Below are 20,877 nucleotides of genomic sequence, written 5' to 3'. Positions count from 1 at the left end.
CATTAGTAACTTTAACCCAGAACTTTAGATGGAGGAGAATAAATTAGAAGTATAATAGACCCTAAAATTTGATTAAACATGTTAAAATAAAAACAGACCATAAAACAGAATAAAATAAAGGCAAAGAGAAGATAACTGCATGATGACACGAGCTAGCCAGTGTCTTAACTTTGGAACACTGAAATCATCCACCCAGTAGTTGGAGCTCCCCCTGCTCTAACCCTCTCAGGCTCAAAGTAAACTTTTTGTTGCTAATGCACAACCAAGTCCTGCAGTGGTACTTCTGAGTAAAAAAAAAAACCTCATAAAATATGTATGTGGGGTAATCAGGTTGTTAGTTTTTAACTGTTGCAAATCTGCAACGCCTGCCTGGAGAGGGTTAATAATCTGGGAACTTAGTACAAAGTGAGAAAATATATTAACTCTGACTGTTATGAGTTTTAAAAAAAAGTAATTTAAAAAAGAAAAATCAAGAAAAAGAAAACACTCTGATTTGGGAGGAATTTGTAACCAATGATGACGTGGACCTCATGGGGCTGAAAGCCATTTGAAGTGATTATTAAAACAAGGAATGTTCACTGGAACTCCAAATGGGGCAATGTGCAAATGAAATCCACAGCAAGCATGCTATTTCCTCCTGTCTGATTTTTTTTTGTGTGGAGATATTTTAATCTTCTAAAATCTACCCAGTCACCAGCTGCCTAACCCAACCCTACCATGGAGGATGAGGGGTCGGTATTATCTCAGCCACACTCTGAGCATCCCAGCATATGTTTCCTTGCAGATCAGCATTCATTCAGCTTTTGACCTTACATTTAACTGTGCTAGTGAGCATATACAAAAGAAGTTAAGAGTGTTAGCTCCAAACAGTTTATCAGGTCAGATGAATATTACGGAAGAACAACCCTTGTCCTAAATATAAACCACTTAGAACGATTACTTTCTTTGGGCCCTGACTGCCAAGATTTGAAGAAAAGTTTAAAAAAAAAGTCTGACTCCTCAAATGTGATGACCTCACAGGCTTTTATTAGATCAAACTATGAATCTGTACCCAACACTAATAGATCGATAGATAGGTTTATCAGCACGACGTGGCACATGTATGGCCCGCGATCAGAAACCGTCAGAGGTGGCTGTGAAATCCCAGATGCAGTGGATTCAATGGAGGTGTAATGATTTCCGTGACGGAATCGCTGGATCTAATGGTTTCTGACGCAGGATGCCACCTCACTCTTTCACGCAGCGTGCTTTCCAGTCATTGCTCCTCGAACCTCAGTGCACGCTTTGAGAGGTTAATGCAATTATGAGAGGTCTCATGCAAACCATTAGACCCCTCTGCAACTTCAAGTCTGACCAGCAAAAGCACAAATTTTAATAAAACAGCTGGGAGACGCAAAATTCTGCAGTGAGCAGATGATTTGGGTATGATATGCATGAGTGGGAAGCCGACCCCTCACCCTCTTCTATGAAGTTGTTGATTTAAAGGAAACTCAAAACCACAATTTCACACCTAGATCATCGCATCACTCTCTCTCTCTCTCTCTGAGTGCATGTCTATGTCACTCTGCCACTTTGCCTCTCTCTCTCTCGCAGAGTTATAAATAAAAGCTTTCATGACAAGTCAAACAGTTCGCACCAACTTCAGGGTAAGAGAGACACTGTCAGTCAGATCATCAGTCACTCAGTCAGGGAGGACACTGCTCAGCCAGAATCCGTTCTCAAATTGAAAACACTCGGCCCGGATTGGGAATCAAACCGAAGACTCAACTACACTCAGGGGTAATACAAACAGAGACAGGATGGCTACCACAGTGAGGGCAGCAGTCTGTCTGTGCCTCTGGCTTTTTGCCTGTCAGGTCAGAGGATCCCACATCCCAGCAGAGATGAACAGGACCATCCAGAGCCTCTTGCAGCACTATGTGAGTATTCACTGCACTTCAACTGCTACTTAGTACTTGAGTAATACTAGACTGTGCAGCTCTACAGACTTTCTGTTTCCTCCTGTTTGTCACAGTGATGCTCTTACCACAAACACACACACACACATGCGCAAAGATGCCTTTTTAAATTTCCACTTAAGTGTGTGGTTAAAGGACCATTTTAACCCACGAGACGCTAAATACTACACACCCAGCCCGGAGCATCTCACATACGAAATTTTATGTGAATGATATCATGTTTCATGTGGTGATGCAGAGGCGAGCAGGGACACTTCCTGGAATGGTGGATTCAAGGATGAGACAGAGTCACATCACAGATGTGGGAGTGTCCTTGAATGCACCATCAAATTTTTCTGCAAAGTACGTGCTCATTGACCCCCCCCCCAATTATCATTTCCCCTATTAGCAGCTTGTTTTTGTAATTTGTTTAGTTTTTCATTGCAGACGTTCTTAACCATCCTTTAAACTTCATGACAGACAGTCCTTGAAGGCACCAGTAATGATAGAAAGCTCTAAACACAGAAACAGCTGAACTCACGCTGTCTTTTATAACTGCTGTTGGATTATTGGCCTTCTCATGTTTATCGCTGTAAGAAAAAAAACCACTTTTAAACTGTTTTTGTCTTTTTCGGACAAATTTCTCAATTTCTTTACAGTCTCCATATTTGACATCAGACACAGTGTGGCCGACAGGCTTTAAACGCACCATTCGTACCACTTTCTAAAATTTTAATCTTCAATTATCAGTTTCAGATCAAATTCCAATTTAATCCTGGATCTTTTAGTCCAATAATTATTATATTTCACCTTTTTCCTACACTTCTCTTATTGGTCTTTAGTCGGTCCTGAATAGAGCAGCTAACCTGCTAGCAACCGGCTAGCAGGCTTCCCTTCAGTGGCTTCCAGTGAAATTCAGAATCAGTTTTAAAATGCTGTTTATTTATATGTGAAGCAAAGTAAATGAGCAGTTGCCCTCTCCAGTCAGCCAATCGGGTTTTTTTTTTTTTAACAACAGCTCGGCTGAATCATTGGTTTCTTTAAAAAACTAAAACTGAAAACCTTTTATAAGTTAGTGATTCCTTGCACCTTATTTTCTGCTCCAGTTCAAACCATGTTTGACAATGTTAGTGAGCTGGGATAAAACCCAATACCGATACCGATTATTCATTATTAATGTCAAACATGATCTGAAAATATCTTCTTTTTTTTTTTGTCTTTTGCAGAAAATTTCAAGCCGGGAAAGATATGATGGGAAACCCGTATTTCCTAGTGACCAGAACAAAAAAATTGAGGTAAGATTCATGTGATTAATGGGAACGTGTAGTTTGTCCACAAAATGTAAAATGTCCATGCAATCCAAAGAAAATGTTTCTTGTGGCAAATGAGAGTTTTGCTCTAACTATGGCCTTACTATAGCCTCAAATGGATAGGCAGAATTTAGGAAACACACTTGTGGCTTAAGGTCCACGTGGTAAGCATCAAGGTAGCTTAGCCTAAAGCTCAGTATTAATACTGGAAACCATGCTGTATTCCATCCCTACACAAAGAAATGAGGAACTATTTCTATCCATCCACCCAGTGTCTTCAGCATCATCATCACTAAAGTGGATTTCCAGATGGTGTAAAGATAATAAAACCACCACTTTGACTTTTGCATGTCTATGAAAGAGTGAAGACACCGATTGGTAATCAGGCATCTTTAAAGTTGTTAGCAGGTATATTTCTGAACTCTGGAAAGAGTCAGGATACTCGATGGAGGCAAACCTCCTGTTGAGCTCCTCCATCTTTGGCTAACAGGCACTGCCTGAGTCAGCAGCCAGCTGGTATTTCCAGGTTTTGTCTTTTACATTGAGTTGAGGTTTTTGTGGGGTTTTCCTTCACTTTGCTGGCTCTGCAGGATGCCACCTTTCTGCAGCTATTCTCAGTCTCCCGATCAAACTTTCACTTTTCACCAACATCACTTACAAGGCCGTTTCATGGTTGGTTTCAAGTACTGACATCAAGCCAAGAGAGCACAAACTGAGGAGCTCTGGTCGGCAGTTTTTTATGTCACTCTGTTTGAAGTTCTGTGTGGTTAGATGGCTATGAGGTTCAGGTTAAAGCTTCTGCAAATTTGGAATAAAAAGGAACGTTTTTTGAAGATGTATATCTTCTAACTAATTATTAAAAGTCTCACTGATATTATTGTAAAGTAACTGTACTAAAACTGTAATTAAAGCAGTCAACAGCAACAAGAAAAAGGAAAAAAAATGGAGAAAATTTGAAGCAAAACAACGGAAATTTTGTTGCACTGCCTCTTGAGGAACAGTTAAAGATATTGCTAGTAAAAGAAGAAAAGTATCAGCGCCTTTCTAAAACTGAATGTTCAAGTAGATTTTCTGTGGTCACCACCTCCTATAGCCAGCAATATCTTCCAGCACTCAGAAACATTTTGACAGGTTAGTCATAACAGTTGGAAATTTAAAGTCAAGATGAGTTTCTATTATAGCTTAACACATGGTGGTATGCAGGGGGAAGGCTGTTGTATGGAGGGTGGTATTTTGCATGAACTTTATTGCAACCCACCAGGTTTTCCTATTTAGAGGTTTCTTTACCACCACACCTACCCCAGTGCCTGCATTTCATATATTTTAGAGATATCTAATGACTCATCTGAGCTTTAACACCATTTGCCCCCTCTCATTCGAAGGAAACATCTTACATCTTTTAGCCTGCTTCTGTCTGGTCAGTTCGTGTTGTTGCCTCTGTCAGGTTTTAAAGCTCTTTAAAAACACTCTTGATGGTGCCACTGAAAGTGTTTTGTCAGGGATCCCACAGCTTTTGTTGCTTCTGACATGAAAGGTTTTTGGTTGTCACCAGAAATTACCACAGATTATTCAACAAGTGTAAGTGAATCGACCAAATTGAAAACAAACACTGGGTCAAACATTGAGCCACAAACTCTCATTTCTTACATCCAAACTAGTAGTTTCAGTCCTGTTAGCAGTGTATGGATATGACATTCAGGTTTAACAGCAGTCAATCAGTGGTATTCCCCTTTAAGGCCTTCTCTGTTAGCTTAACTGTTGTGTGGGAAACCACAGAGTTTTTTCCATTGTGCGAAAAGTTTTTAGCACCTAAGGTTGTAATGTTTGTGAAGCAACCTTTTCCTCACATCTCAGTTTTTCTTCAGGTTTATTTACTACAAATGTATTCTGCGTTGTTTCAGTTTTTTGGCTTTTGGTACCCGAGTCCAAAATGCTGAGGAATGCTGCGAAATTCAGCATTTTGGGCATTTTCAAAGCCATATTTGCACAACCAGATATATTTATATTAAACAAATATAAGCCATTTGTACTTTCATGTCATTACCTCTCTGTTTCTCGTTCTCAGACCAAGTTGATCTTCATGGGTGGTGTTTTGGAGTCGTACGAAAAGTTGCTTGGCCACATGTTGAAACAACTGCCCACTCCGAGTCCCCAGATCGCCGTGAGCAATGCGCAACCTGGCTCGGCCATCACCCCTGCGTCCAGCAGCCCCAACAACGCAGGCTTGGTAGCAGGCAGAGATGTCAGATCAGAGCTGAATTACATCCTGAAGAAGGTCCAGGAGCTAAAGAAACGCCGCTACCATGAGCAGGAGAAGCTTCTGCAGGGATTGCAGACCCTCAGAGATATCAAGGTAGAGAGCATTCTGATTGCTTCTTGGCTGTGAAACCCTTAACTTGACTTAGGACTTACGTAAACCCAACAGTGAGGTTTTTGTAAAGTCTATGTTGAGGATTGTACAGTGATTAAGAGGAGCTCACAATAAGCCTCAGGATGGGTTGAGCAGCCCATATGAATGGCTTATGTAAAGCCATGTCTCATTCATTTTGGCAATACAGTTTTTGTGTTAAAGACTTTTGCATTTGGTTTAAAACAGACAAAAAGAGAGAACTCATGCCCTAACCTTAGATTAGTCGTCAGTGACCTGCAGGATATTATGAGGTTTAATAACGCATCCACAAAGGATTTAAATAGAAACTAGGAAAAGAAAAGGCAGAGAGAAAGTTTAGGGCCTAGGTGAGACTTGAAATAAGGTTTTATTTAGGGCTTAAAATAATGTGTTTTTTGCAGGTCTTAAATTTGTGATGCTTACACCACAGGACGATGTGCCTTAGTTATTCTAAAAGCTCACAAAGGTCTTACATTATTTAAGGGTTTTAAATGTTGATGTCATTGTGCTGAATCTTAACAAAGGTCCTCTCTGTAACCGTGTGATCGTCATCATTAATGTCAAACTTGCCTTTGTCTCTCTCTCTCCTGTAGATGGACGACCGCATCATCCAGAGCAAAGCACTTTGGCAGCTGCCACAGCTGTACGAAGAGGCGAGCTCGCTCCCCGAAATCAAGATCCAGAGGAGACGCAGACGGCGGAGGCAAACAAAGGCTAAAGATCGCACCAGAGCCTAAAAGGCGACCTAAAGGGCATAAAGAGAAATAACAGTAAAACAAGGATGCAGGATGTTTAAATTATACAAAACCAAAAGATTCTCAGACTGAAACCAGTGTGTCTAGTTGTTAGAATTTTGTATTCTATTTTCATCTATATTTATATTTAAATTAACAGTGAACCAGCAGCCTAAGCCTTATAAGATCGTAGTCTCGGAAAAATATTTTTATATAATGTTTGGTGTGTGATACTTGAAACCAGCATAAAAGTTTGATCCTGTGGAATATTTTCACTGAAGGATCCAGAGATTATACCTAATTGTTTTCAACATGGAGTTTCACCCAGTGGAAATACTTGATTTAATGTTGTTGTTTTTTCTCGGCTTTAAAAACTTCACATTATTAAAAACCCACAAAACAAAGATATGTTTAATTGTGGTTAAAGTTTATTTTTTACTGAATATTTTGTAAATTTAGGTTATTTCTTTCTTGTATTTTGTTTTAAGTTAAAAAAAAACTGAATTCTTTCTGAGTGAAACTCCCTCTTGTTGCACTGAGATTGGACTGTGGTGGAGAAATGGGCGGTTCCACTGATAATTACTGATAGGTAGTTTTCCAGATTTATCACATTTTGTTGAGGAATTACATTTATGCAAAGTAAATGTGTGAAATCCCGTTTACGTGACAAATTTAACGAAGTTTTCACATAATTGTATTCTATAAGTTGATTTTTTTGTCTCAATGGGAACCCTGACCTAGCTTCTCCACTGCAGTGCCAATGAGAGCTGATGGTGATGATGTTTACAGTACAAAGTACTTCAGTGTACTACTATTCCTCTGAACAGTCAGGTTCAGTACTGTAGTATTAAAGTAGTATTAAATTTCTTTGTAGTTGAAGTACTAAAACCTTCAGGATGTTTTGTTTTTGTTTTTACTGACATATTGTAGTTTTCTTTATTTATTTTGTATTTAAGTTGTTGATTGTTGATTATTTATTATTAATTTATTGATTGGCAAATGCACCTGAATAAAACAGAATGACGCTGATTATGGCTTATGTGCAGTCTCTTATAGATTTAAGATCTTGGTTGTAAAGATTTTGGTTTTGGTTTTCCAAAAAAAGCATTTCCCGCACCTGGATGTAAAACATCATGAGGAAGGAAAGTTGTGATGGAGAATTTACAGGAACAAGCTCAGAGAATCATGAGTCATGACTTTTAATCCACTGATTCCTGTTGCTGAACACAAATCTTTACTTTGTTATTATTTTGTCCCTGAACATGACTTTTTATCAGTGGAGAGGAGACGGAGGAGCGAGTCGCCTCACGCCACAGAGCTAAAGTCATGCATGTCTCAGTTTTTTGCACATCATTTGTTTGAAGTTTAAACACCAAACCAGGTTAGCTCACTGCCCATTTTCTCTACATATACCGTATATATATATATATATTAGGGGTGCAACGATACTCGTATCGATATTGAACCGTTGGATACAGTGCTTTCGGTTCGGTACGCATATGTATCGAACAATACAAAATTTTTAATTTATTTTATCAACTTTCCTTCTGACGATGCTGTCTGTGTTGAGCACTCAGTGGATCTGCGCTCGACAGTGCAGCCTAGGCGGAGTAGTCGAACGCAGATTCACTGAGCGCAGGGCAAGCTAGCGAGACAGAAGTTAAGCTCTCCTTGCAACATGGCAAATTGAACCTCCCCCACCCTCATTCAGATCTGCCGTTTGGAACTATTTTGGTTTTCATGTGAAGTATGACCCTGAAGGTAAGCGCGCCATGGACTAAAGTAAAACAGTATGTTGGATGTGCCACGCAATGCTCAATTACATGGGTGGGAGCTAGTGTGTTAGCGCTGTTACCTTGTTAACGTGTTGACGCTGTCCAGCCCCACGCACCGAGCGATCCGCGGTAGCTCGTTAACGGAGATTTGCCGTGTTGTGGCGTTAACGTCATTTCAACGAGATTTACGCTGACAGCACTAGTGGGAACACAACGAATATGACTGCACATTTACTCCGACAGCATCCTAGTGCAAAGACAAGTGGAAGCAGACAAAAACAACAAGCACGCATGCTACAAACTTTACCCGAGTCATTTAGACAGCCGTTAGCACATGATTCTCCTTATGGGGACCTGATGTGTTTAATATGCTGCTGAGAATATAGCCCAGAAGAAGCGTATAGTATAGCTTTTATTTTGGAAAGAGCCATTTCTCTGTAATAAACTCTCTTTTCCAAAGATGAGTGAGTGATTCCTCAATCAGATACAGGGCTCGCAAAATCGCTAGCCCGACGTCCCGGGGCTAGCAATTTTTCCAGTCGGGCTACCAAAATCTATCTCTGCCCTGCCCGTCAACCTATCGTAGGAAGGAAAAATATATGTCAATGCTTTTGCATTCTTTCAGAAATGTAGCTGGGTAATTATGTCATTGCATCTGTGAGCCACTGTCAATATGTGACATATTGAAATCGCGTTTGAATTTGCGCTTGTTTTTTGCTTTCACTTTGCAATCGCGCGAACTGTGTATAGAGAGCGACAGCACTGATTGGTGAGTGATGATAATTTGCGCACCAATTCCTCTGACATCGTCTTATCAATCGTTAGCTTACTATGCAAACATGACAAGTGAAATCTCCCGCAGCAAGCTTAAACATGTGAGAGGTTGATCGCGCAGAGAATCGCTGAGCGTTATGTGAGTGCGTGTGTAAAAGCAGCAGGATATATATTTTAGTTCTGCTGAGCCAAATAAGACAAGTCAGGGTGAAGAAGTGACAGCCAAAGAAAAGCTTACCACAAAACGGAAAAGTTATGACAAATCAGACTATAAGGCAAAAAGAAAGTGCAGCTTTATGGTTTCATGGACAAAAGAATTTCTGTGGCTGCAATATGACGAGCTATATAACCAGGGGTGCACATAAGTGGTCCGCAGGTGCGCATTCGCTGTCAAAATAAAAAAGATAAACAAGATAAGAAGTTGCAACGCATGTTTGCGTACATAAGATTTTCAGGAGGAGGACAGACATTTGTTTAGAACTCTTAAAGATGTCGAAGAAGCTCCTTTAAGCAATTACTGTGATGTTCCTCCACCTCCAAAGAAATGTCAGAAGGAGTCCGAACCACAAAAGAAGCGCGTATTCTCGGAAAAGTGGTTGCAGGAGGTGAGCTGGCTTCAAACAAATGATGAACGCACAGAGATGTGGTGCGGAATGTGCCGTGAAAATTTAATAAATGACAAATTAAAAAGGCATGAACATTTTTTTTGTATCGAAAAAAATATCGAACCGTGACACCAAAGTATCGAACCAAACCGAACCGTGAATTTTGTGTATCGTTGCACCCCTAATATATATATATATATTAGGGGTGCAACGATACACAAAATTTACAGTTCGGTTCGGTTCGTGCCTTTTTAATTTGTCATTTATTAAAATTATAAATATGTATTTTAACTCAAAAGTACAGTTTTTAAATTTAATGTTACTGAAACAACAAAGTAATAAAAAAAATAAATCTATCTGATTGAATAAATCACTCATCTTTGGAAAAGAGAGTTTATTACAGAGAAATGGCTCTTCCCAAAATAAAAGCTATACTATACGCTTCTTCTGGACTATATTCTCAGCAGCATATTAAACATATCAGGTCCCCATAAGGAGACTCATGTGCTAACAGCTGTCTAAATGACTCGGGTAAAGTTTGTAGCATGCGTGCTTGTTGTTTTTGTGTCTGCTTCCACTTGTCTTTGCACTAGGATGATGTCGGCGTAAATGTGCAGTCATATTCATTTTGTTCCCACTAGTGCTGTCACTCGTTAAAATGACATTAACGCCATAACGCGGCAAATCTCCATTAAGTTACCAGTTACCACGGATCGCTCGGTGCGTGGGGCTGGACAGCGTCAACACGTTAACAAGGTAACAGCGCTAACGCACTAGTTCCCACCAATTGAGCATTGCGTTGCAGATCCTACATACTGTTTTACTTTAGTCCATGACGCGCTTACCATCAGGGTCATACGTCACATGAAAAAACCCAAAATAGTTCCAAACGCCAGATCTTGCATGAGGGTGGGGGAGGTTCAATTTCGGGTAGCGTTGAGGCAGTTGCCATGTCACAACGAGCTTAGCTTCTGTCTTGCTAGCTTGCCCTGCGCTCAGTGGATCTGTGCTCGACAGTGCAGCCTAGGTGGAGTAGTCAAACGCAGATCCACTGAGCGCTCAACACAGACAGCATCGTCAGAAGAAAAGTTGATAAAATAAATAAAACATTTTGTATTGTTCGATACATATGCGTACCGAACCGAAAGCACTGAATCGAACGATTTTATATATGTATATGTATATATATATATATATATATATATATATATATATATATATATATATATATATTAGGGGTGCAACGATACTCGTATCGATATTGAACCGTTCGATACAGTGCTTTCGGTTCGGTACACATATGTATCGAACAATACAAAATGTTTTATTTATTTTATCAACTTTTCTTCTGAGGATGCTGTCTGTGTTGAGAGCTCAGTGGATCTGCGTTCGACTACTCCGCCTAAGCTGCACTGTCGAGCGCAGATCCACTGAGCGCAGCGCAAGCTAGCAAGACAGAAGCTAAGCTCGTTGCAACATTGCAAATTGAACCCCCCCCCCCCCTCCCTCATTCAGATCTGGCCTTTGGAACTATCTTGGTCTTCATGTGAAGTATGACCCTGACGGTAAGCGCGCCATGGACTAAAGTAAAACAGTATGTCGGATGTGCCACGCAATGCTCAATTACATGGGTGGGAACTACTGCGTTAGCGCAGTTAGCTCGTTAACGTGTTGGCCGTCCAGCCCCAGGCATGGGTTAACGGAGATTTGCCGTGTTGTGGCATTAATGTCATTTCAGATTAACGCTGACAGCACTAGTGGGAACACAACGAATATGACTGCACATTTACGCCGACATCATCCTAGTGCAAAGACAAGTGGAAGCAGACACAAAAACAACAAGCACGCACGCTACAAACTTTACCCGAGTCATTTAGACAGCCGTTAGCACATGATTCTCCTTATGGGGACCTGATATGTTTAATATGCTGCTGAGAGTATACCCCAGAAGAAGCGTATAGTATAGCTTTTATTTTGGAAAGAGCCATTTCTCTGTAATAAACTCTCTTTTCCAAAGATGAGTGATTTCTCGATCAGATAGATTTATTTTATCCCTTTGTTGTTTCAGCAACATTAAATTTAAAAACTGTACGTTTGAGTTAAAATATATATTTATTATTTTAATAAATGACAAATGAAAAAAGCATGAGCATTTTTTGTATCGAAAAAATATCGAACCGTGACACCAAAGTATCGAACCGAACCGTTAATTTTGTGTATCGTTGCACCCCTAATATATATATATATATATAAGAAATATATGACCTATTTAAATGCATTACTTTCACATTTGTATTCTCTGATACGAAACAATAAGATGAACACAAAATGACTGATTCATTCGTTTTGTGACGAGTTAATGAACTTTTGCGAGACTGGCGTGCCTGCCCACAGACAGACCAATCTTCAAAAAAAGAAGTTTCATTTTCAATGGCAGGCGGTAACTTCTGCAAAGTAAAATGAAATGTTTGTCACGTTGATGTTGCTCTTCATATCCTCTTACATCATCTCTTTCTGCTGCACAGATGATTCCATGTAACTCCTACTTTTGACGAAAAGCGTGGAAGGCCCAGGTCAGCTGCATCAGCTAATAATTGCCGCGACATCAAGAATAAATTAAGAGGAAATGAAGCCAAAAAATTCTTTTCCAGTTTTGAGTTTATGAAATCTGTTTGGTAGCTTTTAGTCTTGTTTTATAAGTTTTATTTACTCAGTTTAACAAGCCTTTTGTTCTGGTTGTGTGTATTTATAGAGTTTATCCATCCCCCATGTTTAGCTCGTGTTTCTATATTTCCATTTACAGTCCCGGTTATGTTTCAGTTCCAGTTTGTGGTTATGGAGTTTTATTTAGTCCTCTCCTTCTCATCCTCCTGTGAGTCCCCCTCTCGTTGAATTCTCTTATTTTTTGGTGATGTTTTTTTTCCGTTTCCTGTTTTATTTTGGTACCTCAGGTGTTTTACATTTAGTTTTACTTCCACATAGGCTAAATTTGTTTCGGCTGCGTCGCGATACTCTCCCTGATTACATCATTAGTGTATAAAAAAGTCTGGTCTTTCTCCTTGGTCTTTGTCTCGGTGTCTGTTTCATTCGAGGATTCACATTACTGCTTTGGACTTCTGTTGGTTTGATTTTGGAGTATTTGTTTTCTGAATGAATAAACTTCATAAATCAGTTTTGGTTCATTCAGTTTCAGTTTTCACAGGAAGAGTGGGGTTGGAGGGAAATTACTTTGAAAACATCCAAGTGCAACTCCAAAGGTCACTGTGATAATCATCAGAGCTCATCTCAAATGTTGGACAGGCCTGCATCTAGAAAACAAAAAGACCATACTACTTTGCCAAAACTCCAACCTGAACACCAAATTAGAGAACTAAAAGTTTCCTCAAAGCAAAGGAAAACCAAAATGCCCCAAACCAAGAGGAAACCAAGTTTCACCAAACCAAAAGAATAAGCTGTGGCAATGACATAAAAAAAACCAAGTAATGATAACGCGTAACAACACTCATTCCAACTGTATTTGTCATATTCACAATCAGTGTTGGTCAAGTTACTTGAAAAAAGTAATCAGTAACTAATTACTGATTACTTCCCCCAAAAAGTAATCCCGTTACTTTACTGATTACTTATTTTCAAAAGTAATTAATTACTTAGTTACTTAGTTACTTTTTAAAAACACGATTTACAACCTGAATAGGTGATAAAGCAATAGATCTTTCAGCCCAATTCTACTTTTCTACATAATCCATCATACAAAATGTAATCAAATGGAAAAGTCCCTTTTTAAAACTTGTTTTATTAGTTTTAATCTTTTAACTTTATGCATCAAGCAAAAATTTTATTATATGCAACATTCTCTGACTGGAAGAAATTTGTTTAATATTTAAACCTATTTTCTGCACATTCCAGCACATAAAATAAAATATTTTTTGTGTTTACACTCACTCTTTCAAATAGATGCAAGTAAAACACAGCAGAAAATAAATAACATCAAAGACTAGCAGTCCTTTTGCTCCATTTTCACCTGTAAAGCAGGAGTAGGGTAGGCGGAGGTTTACCCTGGTGCAGGTGTGCCGCGGCGGTCAGTGGAAGAATCCGCGAGTTTCTCTGTGAGTTTCCCATTACGTCGTAGCGCACTCGGTGCTTGCTTGGAAGTTTAGGGGTTTTTTTCGCTGTAAAAATAAGTTTTCTTCCCACGCACAACGGATGCTAATGTTTTTGTCACTTTTTATGGAATCAAACTTAAAGTAAGGTCAGTATTTCCACGCTTTAAACGCTGCACGCTCATACTCTCTCCCGCACTCGATATATTATCCATTGTTGATCTGCAGACAGCTGTTGTCACGAACGTCGCACTTGCTTACGTCACTGTCATGAGACATTCTGGCAAAAAAAATCACGGTTTTAGTAACGCAGTAACGCAGCGTTCCTACAGGAAAGTAACGGTAATCTAATTACCGTTTTTGCAATAGTAATCCCTTACTTTACTCGTTACTTGAAAAAAGTAATCGGATTACAGTAACGCGTGCCCATCTCTGTTCACAATTATACAAGTGTAATGCACAGTGAAATGTATGTACAAGACTGGCTGTACAAGTAATGAGGAAGGCATAAATAAAGAAGAATTCCAATCAACTGTTTTTTGGAACACATTACACCTAAAATTGCATCTGACTAGGATAATTTGGTATGCAGAAGAGTTCATGATTGACTCAGTGACTATGTTCCCAGGTACTGTGGCTGCAGAACAAGCAGCCCTTTACCACTGTGCTGACAGTTGGTATGAGGTGTTTGTGCTTATATGCTGTTTGGTTTTCTGCAAACGAGGTGCTATGCATTATGGACATTGTTCCAGAGGTCTTGCGGTTGTTTCAGGTACAGCTTTGCAAACCTAACCCATGCTGCCATGCGAGAACAGCTTTCTCCTGGCAACCCTTCTAAATAAGCTAAACTTGTTTGTTGTTGCACATTTGATATGCTAAATGAGGCCTGTAGAGTAAGACTACATGGAGTCATGTTAGATCTCACTCTCTTTTCACATGATTGTATACTTACTATACATTATTTGAGGCATTCAGATACATCTTATGTTAGTAAAATACACTGGGGGAAAAAATCAAAGGAACAAAAAAGGAAGAAAATAATGCTGGGTATCTATACTGATATGGACTGGGTAAGGTTTCGGAATGAAAGGATGCCACATTGTTTTTTTGGAATGATAGTTTTTGACCCACAAACGGGTCAATAAAGACACCCTGAAAATCTAGTCCATTTTGCTGAAATTTCATTGCAGCAACTCAAAATGGTACTCACACAAGTTTGCATGTATGTCTGACAATGTCGGGGCATGCTCCTAATGAGATGATGGATGGTATCCTGGAGGATCTCCTCCCAGATCACGACCATCACTGAGTTTCTGGACAGTCTGAGGTGTAACCTGGTGATGTCAGACTGATTGAAACATAATGTCCCAGAGGTGTTCTTTTAGATTTAGGTCAGGCAAACCAATCAGTGCCTGCCTGTATACTCTCTCCACTAGAGACCGGACATTGGGTTGCACTGGAACCGAGGACCCACTGCATGCGGTGTGACAGAAGGTCAAAGGATTTCATCCAGATGCCTAGCCTGTGGAGGTCTGTGGCTCTCTTAATATTATAGGCTTCTCCACATGCTTCCACATCTGTCACATGTGCTCAGGGTGAGCCTGCAGCCATCTATCAAATGCCCAGGGCACCTGTGGTGAACCTGCTTGTTCTCGTATTCTTTGGCAAATACCAGTCAGGCTTCACAGTGCCAGGCACTGAGCAGAGCGCTCACTAGAGGATGTCAGGCCCTCAGGCCACCCTCATGAAGTCTGTTTCTGATTGTTTGGTCAAAGATATTCACACCAGTGGCCTGCTGGAGGTCATTTTGTAGCTCTGGCATTCATCATCCTGTTCCTCCTTACACAAAGAAGCAGATACAGGTCCTGTTGATGAGTTAAAAGGCTTCTACGGCCCTGTCCAGCTCTGCTAGAGTAACTGCCTGTATCCTGAAATCTCCTCCATGCTCTTAAAACTGTGCTAAGAGACCACGAACCTGTTGGCATATACTGACTACCTGTCCAACTCTCCTCATGCTGCCAGTAGTGACACTGACCCTAACCAAATGTAAAAAAAGGGGAAAGTAAGAAAAGATCTGGAGGGAAAAGATGTCAGTTGTCTCTAACTGAATCAGTATCTCAGAGGTTTAACTGACATGATGGTCAGTTAAACCTCTGATGGTCATGATGGTTTTGAGCAGCATAATCACAAACTCTAAGGTAATTTCACCTGAGTAAACTTTCCATTTTTAAAGTGTGAAAAAGTCCATATTTGGCAGCTGGATGAGCTGCTGGTGGAGTGAATCATTTTAGACTTTTTGCACTTCATGCGTTTTATCATTTACTGCATTATTAATTTTTAAAAACAACACTTGGTTACAGTTAGTCAACAAGTAGTTTTGTTTAGACAACAAAACTACTTGCATAGCCTGAGAAAACTATTTTTTTGGACAAAATGCACACTGCTGACATGAAATACACTTCTTATTAGAGTTATTATTTACAAACCCTATATCACAACTCGTGTACGTGAAAAGCAGGTTTCCTGTGACTATTTCATGTTTTCTTATGAGAGTGGCCCGAGCAATGAAGGCCATGACACTGACCTGAAACTCCACTCTTACCTTTCATTGTATAAATGAAACCATGACATGTCATTTGTATCACAAGCACGGAAATTAGGAATCTCATGGTTGAATATTTAATAATACTTTATACTTTTTATAAGCCTATTATTCTCTTTATCTGTAACTTTACACAGTTTTTAAAATCTTAATATAAAATTTTAAAACAAACTAATTCAGATGGAGTTTAATGTTTGTGGGCTTGCATAGCCCAAACAATAAACTTCTGCAAACAAACAAGCCACAGAGACCTTGAGCCTCTGCAGGCAGACAGGCGGCCCTGAGTGTTTAGACCCCCACCCTGCAACCCACAGCTGTGATGTCACTTCCTGTGACATCACTTCTGGTAAATATCACACAGCTCTTCTTACAGTAAGTGCAGCACTCTCCCACAATGCACTGCGAATTGGATGCGTGTTTGTGTGTGAGGCTGTGACTTCTAAGAACCAGAGCTGTGCTTCCCCACAGAAACTGGGGTTGCAGCTTTGTGTGTGTTTGTGTGTGGTCAATAAAGAGTCTTTGAGGCACTTCACAACCGTTGTAGAAGACAAACAGGCTGCAGAAACTACTTTTTATGGGGATGAGTTTTTACTTTCTTTTTGTCTTTCGTTTTTCTGTACACAGAGTGAAGACTCAGCAAACCAACTGTATGAGTGGAGTTCCCCAAGGTTCGGTCCCAGGGCCTCTTTGGCACATGTACATGCAATCATTTTAAATCTTGTTGTTGATGCACAGACAACAAACTGTGTAAGCTGTTTATTATGTATTCATGTTTTCGTGCTGGCGACAATTTTCTCAACAATTAGCTACCAGGATAGCTGAGTGACAAGGTACATGGTACACCAATTGTTACATCGAAACAATTGGTGTGCTTTAAAAAAAAACTGCAAAAAATCTGTATTTATAATTGTGCAGGTAGCATAAACATTACATTGCCGTTACAGTGCAGCTGTAGTAATACAGAGGTCTTTTTTCCATTTATTTGATTCAATAAAAGCCTGATAAAGTATTGTTATTGTCCATATTCTGGAATATTTAAATTCCCATGAAAGTCTTTGCAAACTTGGCCAACTTTTTTCATTCATAGAGTATAAACTCTGAATGCATGCAGGCATTGTTGAAGCCACCTTTGTGTATAACACCAGGAAGCATGCCAATAAGCAGCTTAGATGCAGAAATGATAAAAATAGTGAACACACTGTAGGTGGTAAATGAGAATCCTGGCAGTTATAAATGACAACACAGGCCACCAGATAGTGTGTCTGTGTTTGGACTGATGGCTATGTTTGTGCTGTTGCATAGTGGGGGAGGGGGGGTATTGTAGTGTCAAGGGGGTGGACTGCTGCATTTCTGCAGGACTCCAGTGGAAAACATGACAACAAAGACAGACACAAAGACTCAACTTTTATCCCCACCTCTGTTTCTGTGGCTGCTCTGTGAGTCTTTGTGTGTGTATGTGTAAGTTTCAGTGTGAGTCAGTGTGTTGCAGATGCTAGTGTGAGAAAATGGAAATGCATTTTTCGTGTCTTCAAATGGCTGAAAATATTCAGAATGAATTATCTCAAAGCTCTGAGCTGCTGATGCTGCAGAGAACGAGCGCTGTGGAGGTGTGATGGAGCAAATTTCCTTTTCAGTTAGCAGTAGCTCATTTAACCTTCACTCCCTTTCAGATCTGATGGACAGGAAACCACAAGAAGATGGTGGCAGATTGTTTGGAGGGAATGAGAGTCTGACGCTTAAGATGAAAAGAACTCATCAGATCTGAAAATAGACAAAAATTAGGAAAAAAAGCTACTTCAATTGAGGGTCAATGATAGCATGTTGTCCTGTGAAAAACTAAGTACACCAACACTGGTTTTATAAGAACTCAGAGGGGGAAAGTAGCCAGGTGCTGCTAATCAGATGCACTTGATTAACTGTGAACTTAACTGAGCACTTGCTGTTTTGGCAGTTTGCAGGTTTAGAGCATTCAAGTGTGTATTAACACAATGCTATAATCTTTTTAGGATACAATGTCCCAGCAAATTCACTCGAAAACAGTTGGTGCAATGCAAAGAAGTCAAGAGCTCCATCAAGCCTGAATTAGCATGTTAAAGGTTAAAGTTCATAACAGTATAATTAGAAAAAGACTGAAAAAGTACAGCTTGAAGCCTATTCCTTCAAAAAAAAAAGTACAGCTTCGGTTTGCAAAGGTGCGTCTAAACAAACAACAAGACTTCTGGAACATCTATTATGCACAGCACCACATTTGCAGAAAACGAAACACAGCATGTCAGCACTAACACCTCTTGCCTACTGTCAGCATGGCGGTGGAGGACTGCTGATTTGGGAATTGCAGTCAATGAGTCAACCATGAACTCCCTGAAATAAAAAAGTATTCTAGAATCAAATGTGAGGGCATCTGTGGTACAAAAAAAATGGTTGAAACTGAGTCAAGAGGATAATCAAGGTCCAGTGCAAGTCCAGACCTCAAATAAGAAATGTTTAAAAGTAAAAAAGAGTGTCTGTTTCCTGAATCCAAACTGCGAGCTGGTTCCTCAGAAGAGGTTCCTGAAAGTTGAAGGCTCTACATTCTACTTTTAAATACTCCAGGAGCCACAAGTAAGCCTGTAGTCTGAGAGCAAAGAGCTCTAATGGGGTACTATTAGCTCTTTATCATAAGGTAGAGCCTAATTATTCATTAAATTGTATGTAATAAGAAGGATTTTTAATTCAATTTTTGATTTTTAACAGGGAGCCAATAAAGAGAAGTCAGTATTGGAGAAATATGCTCTCTCTCTCTCTCTCTCTCTCTCTCTCTTTTGACATTCCTGCAATTTAACTAACTGTTAAATGTGTGTGTGTGTGTTTGTTTGGCTTCATGGATAGATAAAGTTGGGTGTCATCTGCATAGCAGTGAAAAAGTATGCTATGCCTTCTAATGTTACAGCGTAAGGGAAGCATGTATAATGTAAACAGAATTGGTCCTAGCACTGAACCCTGTGGAACTCCATAATTAATCTTAGTGTGTGAAGAGGAATCTCTACTTACATGAACAAACTGGAGTCTATTAGACAGATATCACACAAACCACTACAATGTAGCAGCTTTCATACATGCAGCATGCTGTAATTGCTATAATAAAATATTATGTTCAGTGTTGAACTTTACATAATATTTCACTGAAGTCTAGCAGGACAAGCACGGAGATGAGTCCACTGTCAGAGGCCATAAGAAGACTATTCTTCTTTGGCTCTCGGAGGAGGCGGACGCACTTTTTCTCCTCTCCCTTATCTTCCCTGCTTATGTCCTTGTCTAGTTTCGTGGGGTTTTTTTTTTTTGTATTTTCCCTCGAACATTCTCTCACAGTCTGTTCTCTAAAACCAAAAAGAGGAATTATGGATTGGATCAACTGGTCCCTAAATGCAATTGACACCCCTTTCTCAACGAGAAGTTTCGGCTTGAGTGAGCCTGAGTGCTGAAGATATCTACCTATTCGGAACCATGGTAACATGGATGATCGGAGCTGGCTTGGCCCTGACTTATCGAAGAATTAAGAAAGCGGAACCGGCTGTTCAAACCCCCACAAGGCTGCCCGCTGGGATTGGAACGATGGGAGAGGCGTGAGTTTCTCAAAATGGGCTCATTGAGTCAGGAAGGATCTTGGAGAGGCTACGGCTGCTGTGAATACTCAGAATAAGATCTCTAACTGCAGACTGGATACATCTCGGAAGGGCTAGCCCGGAATAACATCTCTGGTCGCAAATTGGATGACACCTCGGGGAGGCACACTGCCGTGAGTTCTCAGAAATTGGCTCCTTGAGCACAAGAAATGACAACATCACAGAACGCAAGTATGGCGAAGCTCGCAGCTCTCCAACAGGAGATTGAGAGACCAGTGTTGGACTGTAGAACTGCTTTGAAATTCATATGAGCTGTTCGCACTAAAGTAAAAAATACCATCACTTATGCGGATACCCCTTTGGCGCCAGCTGCAAGGCCGGAGCTGAACAAAACACCCTGATAACGACTGTGTTTAGTCTGTTCCTTCCCATTACATGCAAGGCCACCTGGGTTGGCTGGAAGACTGTTTACTTAGCCTGGCAGGGCGAAGGACACTGTCTCAGCTGAACTATGGACACACACATGCATACATATACTGATACTGATAAGCACTCACTGACGCATCACCCTCCCTACCCCGGATCCAATGCCACCTCCAACGCTTACCTCCCCTCTGATGTGGACATCGGGTCAGTTGGAGATGCAGTCGAAAGATTGCAGCGGTCCCAGATCAGATGTACACACTGGAACTCTTTCCCATGTTGCTGTCTGTGTTTATTGTGCTATGGTGTGTTGATATCTGTGCATTCCTGTATTATCTTTCTGCGTTACACATTTCGATGTTTTTTTTTTCCCTCGCTACCTGGCCTGACCTGTCTCCCCAATGTGATGTTTGTGTATTGTATGTACAGTCGGCAAGGTCTGTCATCTCGGTTGTGGGCAAAAGACCTGCAACTGACAAATAAAGGCTATCTCATCTCATCATCATCATTATTTGTAACTTTCACAAAAGCTGTTTCTGTGCTGTGATGGGTTCTGAAACCTGACTGAAACTCTTCAAATGAATCATTCCTCTGCAGATGATCAGTTATCTGTTTTACAACTACTC

The 20,877-nt window shown here is 40.2% G+C and overlaps 1 protein-coding gene across 1 annotated transcript; it reads left to right on the top strand.

The window, feature by feature from the left end:
• The first annotated feature begins 1,551 nt into the window (after positions 1-1,551).
• On the top strand, positions 1,552-7,801 carry LOC120736152 (interferon gamma-like). The gene is made up of 4 exons (XM_040036139.1): positions 1,552-1,919; positions 3,164-3,232; positions 5,313-5,600; positions 6,230-7,801. Exons 1-4 carry the CDS (start codon positions 1,800-1,802, stop codon positions 6,371-6,373), a joined length of 621 nt encoding a protein of 206 aa, XP_039892073.1. The 5' UTR covers positions 1,552-1,799; the 3' UTR covers positions 6,374-7,801.
• The last annotated feature ends 13,076 nt before the right edge of the window (positions 7,802-20,877 follow it).

The sequence above is a fragment of the Simochromis diagramma genome, unplaced genomic scaffold (assembly GCF_900408965.1).
Source record: "Simochromis diagramma unplaced genomic scaffold, fSimDia1.1 OVJJ01000816.1, whole genome shotgun sequence".
NCBI lineage: Eukaryota > Metazoa > Chordata > Actinopteri > Cichliformes > Cichlidae > Simochromis > Simochromis diagramma.
The sequence above is the reverse complement of the archived record's forward strand: the minus strand, read 5'-3'. Positions and strand labels throughout refer to the sequence as shown.

Bases quoted from the DNA above. Each gene is read 5' to 3' on its own strand.
- LOC120736152 (XM_040036139.1), top strand. From the start codon at position 1,800: ATGGCTACCACAGTGAGGGCAGCAGTCTGTCTGTGCCTCTGGCTTTTT. The intron at 3,233-5,312 runs GTAAGATTCATG...TCTCGTTCTCAG, and splicing joins ACCAGAACAAAAAAATTGAG to ACCAAGTTGATCTTCATGGG. The intron at 5,601-6,229 runs GTAGAGAGCATT...TCTCTCCTGTAG, and splicing joins AGACCCTCAGAGATATCAAG to ATGGACGACCGCATCATCCA.